Source organism: Nannospalax galili, unplaced genomic scaffold (assembly GCF_000622305.1).
Source record: "Nannospalax galili isolate Female #2095 unplaced genomic scaffold, S.galili_v1.0 scaffold85, whole genome shotgun sequence".
NCBI classification, from domain to species: Eukaryota; Metazoa; Chordata; class Mammalia; order Rodentia; family Spalacidae; genus Nannospalax; species Nannospalax galili.
The window spans coordinates 6628194-6635789 of NW_008358866.1; the positions used below are offsets into that span (position 1 = coordinate 6628194).

The 7596-nt window shown below is 35.6% G+C and overlaps 1 protein-coding gene across 5 annotated transcripts in view; it reads left to right on the plus strand.

The window, feature by feature from the left end:
* Positions 1-7596, plus strand: part of Cfap69 (cilia and flagella associated protein 69) — a 58932-nt gene that overhangs the window by 41827 nt on the left and 9509 nt on the right. For all 5 annotated transcript variants that reach the window (XM_029558337.1, XM_008822513.3, XM_029558340.1 and 2 more), the window contains 3 exons: positions 3502-3620; positions 5532-5650; positions 6830-6911. In XM_029558337.1, coding sequence (XP_029414197.1) covers positions 3502-3620; positions 5532-5650; positions 6830-6911 — 320 coding nt within the window. The remainder of the gene's footprint in view (positions 1-3501; positions 3621-5531; positions 5651-6829; positions 6912-7596) is intronic.

The window sequence follows — 7596 nt, forward strand, 5'->3', positions numbered from 1 at the left end:
TGTTTCATTTTTTAGTAAAATGTTTTGGCCAAGCATTATTGAGCCATTTTCAGAGAACATAAAATTACACTTTCCAATTTATCTGACATACCAGAACACTGGCACATTGTTGCATACATAGTTGTATACAGGAGTTTCTTTCCTAAAATGAAATGTGAGAGAATTCTAAAATTTCAACTTCTAATTAATGCTACTTTTATTTAAAAATACGTAGTCCTCCAGCCTTCCCTTTTCCTGGTTTTGAAAAGAGCTACTTCAGTCACTCATATTCAATGATTGCATCATATAAATGTAATGCAGTTGGCCCTTGATAGCCCTGGTTTCTGCATCCCATGTACTCAATCAACCACAGGTCAGAAATACAAAAAAGAAAAAAAAAGTCTGTTTTGATTATGTGAAGACTTTTTTCTTGTCATTGATCCCTAAGCAGTGGTTTGTGGTTTATAAAAATATTAAAATAACCAGGCGTGGTGGCGCACACCTTTAATCCCAGCACTAGGGAGGCAGAAGTAGGCGGATCTCTGTGAGTTCAAGGCCAGCCTGGTCTCAATAGTGAATCCAGGACAGCTGGGGCTACAGGGAGACCCTGTCTCAAAAAGACCAAAAAAAAAAAAAAAAAAATTAAGATAGCATTTACATTCTGTTAGACTCATACTAATTCAGAGGTGGTTTGTACAGTAATATAGACATGGTTTATATGGAAATACTACACCAGTTTATATAAGGAACTTGGGCTTCCCTGGATTTTGATATCTAAGAAGGTATCTGGAATCATTCACACAAACATCTCAAGGGATACCTGTAATCTGTGTGTGTTAGCGCTCCGTTACTATGACAGCTACCTAAGATAATTTGGCTCACAGATGCAGAGGTATCCATCCACTGTAATTTGGTTTATTGTTTGGGGGTCTGTAGTCAAGCATTATGTTACACTAAAGGAAGTGCTTACCTCATGGTGGTCTGGACGTGAAAGAGAAACAGGAAGGGACTAGGTTCTCATTATCCCCTCTTCTAGTTGGCCTCACCGCCTAACTTTACACCACTTCCCTATAGCTCCACAGCCTAGGGACTGAACCTTCTACACATGGGCCTTTGAGGGAATTCAGGATTTCAACCAAAATGTTGCTAGATGTCAACTAATTACAAATGTGCTTTAAAAACTCTTGTATTTATTAAAGTACCTCTTCATTCATCATTAGTGAAGAGGGATGGTGCCCTCCAATTATAATGCTCATGAGGAAAAAGCCAAAGGGAACTAGATAAAATATTTACCTTTGTGCCAGATGTGCTTATGATGACCAAACGTGAAGGTTCATTTTAATCACAGTAATGTACACTCTGTTACACAAAATTCAAAGCAAATTCTTCAGCTTATCTGGAAATACTATCTTGTATGTCTCCAGGAAGAAGTCTTAATCCTGCCAGGACTGAGGGAATGGATTAGGGAAAAGACAAAGCAAATAGCAAGAGCTCTGCCCTTAGGACATTTTTCCTTTAATCTGAAAGAATCTGATCTTTATCGTGTGAGTTCTTAGGTGCAGGAATCTTGTCTTTAGTTTTATCCTCAAAAATATAGAAAGTGCATTATAAAGACAGTTTATATAAATATGCTTTCTGTGTAGACAGTGGGATTAGAAGCTGTAGATAAGAATACTGGGGACCTTGCCCTGATGAGAACAAAAGAAAATACACTTGTAATACAAAAATAGCATGTCTTACTTTCTGCCCTCAGGCACCTAATGAGCTATATAGAAAGGAAATGCAAAAGCTAAAGAGGCATGGCTATTTTCAGACTCGGGCACCCTTAAGTCTTATTGGAGCTTAAGTGGATAATAGTTTCAAGAAGGGCAAAAAAGATTGTTCTTTCAAGCAAAAAGATATCATGAGTAGAGACACAGTGCTGAAACATGCAAGGTAATTTATTCAGAGAGCATAAATGAGTCAAAGTTTAATGAAGACAAATGTGATGAGATACATTTAATTGCAGTCAGTTACTAATTTGGAAAATATTGAATGGTAAACAGTAAGGTTAAATTAGTGAGGTTTTGATTAATAAATCTGTGAAGCTGTGTGTGCAGTACTATAGGTTTTTTTTTTTCAGTTTGTGTTTGTGTGTGTGTGTGTATGTATGTGCGCATATGCATGTATGCATGATGTGCATGTGTGGATTGCATGTGCCATGGAGTACATGTGGAAATCAGAGGACAACTTTGTGGAGTTGGTTCTCCTTCCACCTTTACATGGGTTTCTAGAGACTGAATTCAGGTTACCAGGCTCACATAGTAAACGCTTTTACCTTCTGAGCCATCTCACCGGCCCGAATGCTATATTTTAAAAATAAGATAGAGAAAGGAAAGGGTAAAGGCAGAGTTCTAGAGTACCTAAAAATGGAGGAGATAATTCCCCATTAACTTACTATATGCTTACAGATCACAGGCCCATCAATCCCACCCAGATACGGAAGTAGAATGAAGTAATCTAGAAAAAGAACTGCAGCCAGCCGTCAGAGGATTTCTTATAGGTGCCGCTGATTAAAAAAAAAAAAAAACAAGCAAAAAAAACCCCCAAAAAACCCACAGACCCTTCTGTCCGTGGTGTGCCCCTACACTGGCTCTCCAGTAGGTTCTTTTGTGCTCTCTGTGATCTGATCATCAGCTATAGTTCATCCTCAAAGGACCAAGAGTAGTTCCTCAGGGCCAGTTGTGGCAATAGGCTGTTGACTTCTTTGGGGTTACAGCTCCATGCCTTCCTGTTAATGACTTCCTCTTTAACAGAGGAAAAGTAACTTTTCTTTCATTCTTAAAGCTGAAAGGAAATTCCTTTGTGAGGCAGTTTTCTTTTGAATGCCACTTCATCAGTGGTAATGACTGCTAAATCGTTTTTGGGTTTGATTACAAGGGAAGGGTTTTAAAGTGGCTGCCTAAAGTTGTTGGAGCCATCTTCAGGTAGGTGTAAGAGAAGATGCAGAAAGAAATAATGGAGGTAGAACACACACTTAGGCCTTCTAAGTTTGTTAACACTTAGCTCCATGTTTGTTAACAGCTAACCACAAAGAGAGGAAGAGATAAGACAAACTACAGCCAGATATTTTGATCATAAATTTGCAGAGGTATTCACTCTGCCTCATGAAACATTTTAAAATAGAATTTGTTGGGAAAACATGAGGTTGTTATGTCATCATTTAATGACACTCCACTAATTCTGTAATAGCATCTCTACATGTGTAGCACTAATAATTATGTCAAGATATTATATATCTTTGGGACTATATATGTATGTATCTAGAAATTATATGCATGTGAGACCACTGATTTAAGTGCTTAACAAATCCATTTGCCATCTTCTGTTTATAGCTTCTAGTTACTATACAGTGAAAACAGCCATTTCTGTAATAAAATAGTTTCTCTAACTGAAGAAACTTTTTAAAATGGGATTTCTTAATTGTAACTAATAAAAAATTCAACATCTAATAATTTTATATTCTTCCTTTTTTCATACCAGGAATCTTTAAGAATATGATAAGCAAACCTGATGAAAAGGTAGAGGCCATTGCTTTAGAAATCCAGTCTGATATATTACTTATCTTATCAGGTCTTTGTGAACATCATAGTCAAAGGAAGGTATGTAATGTCTGTAAATAAAAATTTCAGATCTCCCAATCACCTAACATTATAAACTCCTTTAAGTGCCCATAAATGTTTTTTCCTTGTTTCTAGTCTGGTAAAATTTGAGCTGGTGAGATGGTTCAGTGAGTAAAGGCACTTTCGGGACCCCCATGGGAGAAGGAAAAATTGACCTCTGACCTCCATATGCATGCCCACATATAATACACATGTACACACTGAATAAATGAATAAATAATTTTTAAAACCTAACCTTGTACAATTTAATTTTTTATAATTAGAGTGTAATTACATATAGTAAAATGTACAGACCTTGAAAAATAGTTTAATAGGTTTTGATGAGTATGTTTAACCAATACTTTACCAATATACCAATTAGAACATGTAATATACTTCTCCTTATGCATTCTTTTTTTTTATATATATAAGTGGTTGCTTGCATGTCCGTAAGTGTACCTGTGTGTACTATGCCTGCAGAGGCCAGAAGAGGGTGATGGATCCACTGTAACTGGAGTTACAGATGGTTGTTAGCTACTATGTAGGTGCTGGGAACCAAACCCAGGTCCTTTCCTAGAACAGCCAGTGCTCTTAACCACTTAATCATCTCTCTAACCCTCTGCCTCCTGAGTTCTGGGATTAAAGGTACACACCAAAATACCCAGCTCCTATACATTCTTATATGCTTGTAACATTTCCTCATCTGCTTAGCCACAGCCCCACCCATCTATACATTGGTTTTGATTATTTATATAAATTAAATCACACTGTATTTGCTTTTTTAATGTATGTTTTTGTTACCAGAAGGAAATAATAGCTATTTTTGAAATATATTTATATTGTTGCATTTATCAATAGTTCATTCCTTTATATTACTCTCAGAATTTTCAGTATGAATCTACCAAAAATCTGTTTATCCATTACCTTATTGATAGACATTGATATTGCTTGGAGTTTAAACTGTCTTTATATCAAAATCTGAAAGTTAGAACAAGAATTTAATACCCTTTGATTTTTTTGTTGTTGGTGTTCTGAAGTAAACTCTTGAGTGTCCTAAATTAGCAACTTAGATAGGAGGAGATAGAATTAGAAAAACAAAAAGTATGAAGATTTAGGTATATAGATTTTAAGGAGAGGCAAGAGGAAGAAGGCGTATAGGGTTAGTTCCAAGCCCTGGCATATAATTTATTATACTTTCCTATCCTGTCTGCTTTCCTGGTAAAATAATCATAATCTTACTGGAAACGAGACCAGAACAACAAGGCAGTGAGCAAGATAATTAGTAAGGGGAAAAATTCATTGGTAATGATTTCACATAAACTGTTCAGGCTAAATTATAATTTATCCACGTATTTCACTCTTGAGAGCATTATAAAATCTTCTGTAATAGTTGTTGATGACTGGTATTCATTTGATAAGACTCTAGATTGCATGCATTTTAACATGGAAGAAATCAAGGGCAGGTCTTACACGGTTTATATTTTTCAAAAAGAAAAATTATGAAGGAACATTAAGTTGGTACATTGATTGATACCCTCTCTTAAAGTGATTCGTTTTATAATAATTTGCTTTAAAGTACTGAAAATGAGTGAGTACAAGTTTTTTTGGTCTTTTTGAGACAGGGTCTCCCTGTAGCCCCAGCTGTCCTGGAACTCACTATGTAGACCAGGCTGGCCTTGAACTCACAGAGATCCACCTGCCTCTGCCTCCCTAGTGCTGGGATTAAAGGCATTTACCACCACACCTGGCTGTGAGTACAATTTTTAATTGTATTTAAAAAAGCTAATTTCTAAACTGTGCCATTAACAATACCTTGGTAGAAAAATAGCTTTAAAGAGACAAGATGAAATAGATAAGAAAGCAATTTTATTTTAATTTCAAGTAGTAATTTTAAACAAATACCTTCAACAGGAAATTTTTGGTACTAAAGGAGTAGATATAGTTCTTCAAGTAATGAAAACAGACCCCAAGAAGTTACAGAGTGGCTTGGGCTATAATGTCCTTCTTTTCAGCACATTAGACAGCATTTGGTGAGTATTACTATAATCAACTGAACACCGCTTCATTATGAGAAAATTAAATTGATGGCTACCAACTTTCTTCCCTCAGAACTACACTAGAGAGGTTAGGTGACCTGAAAATGAGTTTGGAAAGTAACCATGACCATCACTTATGTAAAAAGCCACACCTATCTAAACCTAACTCCTTGTGATTTGATTCCATTCCACTTTGGTGTCATCTAGGTAAAACATAAGCATCCCCTTTCCTTATGCAGTATTATCCTTCTACCTGGACTCTTTCTAGGCTCTCTGCTTTGCTCCATTGATCATTTGTCCTTCTATAATATTGTATTGCTTTAATAGTTTTATCTTTTAAATAAGTCGGTGTATTTGGTGCAATAATTTTTCTCTTTCCTTGTCCTTTTTCTTGGCTATTGTTTACCACTTAAGACACATTAAATGTCAAAATTCTCCAGAGAAAATCAACAGAAGTTATGAGGAAAGAAATATTTATTATAAGAATGACTCAGTTGCGAATTTTGAAAAGTTCCAAGCTATAAAAATTCAGCAAACTAAACACCTGTCTTAGTTTTCTTTTCAGTTTCTATGACAAAAATACTCTGACAAAAGCAACTTAAGGAAGAAAGAGTGTATTTTAGCTTCCAATTCCATGTAACGGTCAGTCACTAAGAGGAAGTCAAGATGGCAGGAACTTGAAGCGGCTAGTCACAGTGCACCCACAGTTAAGAGCAGAGGAAGTATAAATGCCTGCATGTTGTGCTCAGCTGCTTGTTCCCCTTTATGTAGTTCAGTGTCCTCTGTCCAAGGATGTGCCGCCCAGTGGACAAGGGAACCAGAATTCTGTTCCCAGCACCCAAGTTAGGCAGCTAACAATACCTTGTAAGTCTAGCTCCAGGAGATCCAACACCACACACACATACACACACACACACACACACACACACACACACACACACACACACACACAGTAGTACATAATAAACATAAATCTTTAAAAAATAGTTGAAATTAAACTATACTGATAAGCCTTTTACAGCATTCTGATTTTTAAAGTAAAAGCAAATTGGCTACTAGATTTAGAGGAATGAAGAAAAGCTGTTGCCTGGAATGCCTTGATAGAAAGAAAGGTCTACAATTAACTTTTAGCAATCAATGTTTTTTGAATGACCAGCTTTCTTTTAATTTAAGGTGCTGTATTTTGGGATGTTATTCGTCAGAGGATTACTTTCTTGAAAAGGAAGGCATTTTTCTCCTTTTGGATGTGTTGTCAGTAAGTAACATTTTACAGCCATTGTAACACAAAAGATTAATATGCCTTTAATAACCATTTCCAAACCAGTACCAGAGAGCAGTATTTTGTGAATAAATGTGCCTCCCAATCATGTTCAAATGTATTGTTTTAAGGAAAATCCCCCCCTGGAGATTCATAAAACAATAACATATCAAAGATTCTGAAAATCCCTGTAATAAAGGAATCAGTTTACTAAGGTCAGTGTTCTCAAATACACGTAAGCAGACTTTGGGTTTTTCTTTCTTTTTTTTTTTCTTTTTAATTATTTATTTAATAACCACATACTTAGAAGAAGCATTTCATTACAACTGCATTGACATATTCAATAACATTTTTCTGAGCTACGGTACATCTCTTTCAAAATTGGCTGTATATTTTTAGGTTTACAGATGAATTATTACGCTTGTACAGTCTTTTACTCATTATAAACTCTATAAGAATAAGACATAATGAGGTTTTAACCTTTAAGATCTCCATTTCATTATTAAAATACAAATTTTCATGCAGAAAAATTCATTTTAATGCAATTAACACTAAGATGTTTGCACGTGCATTTCTAATCTCTATATCTGATTATTATCTGATTATTATCTGACATCTAGTCACAGTCAGTTATTTCTGAGTTCCTTGGCATCTGAGCATGAATATAAAGTCATCAGGTAGA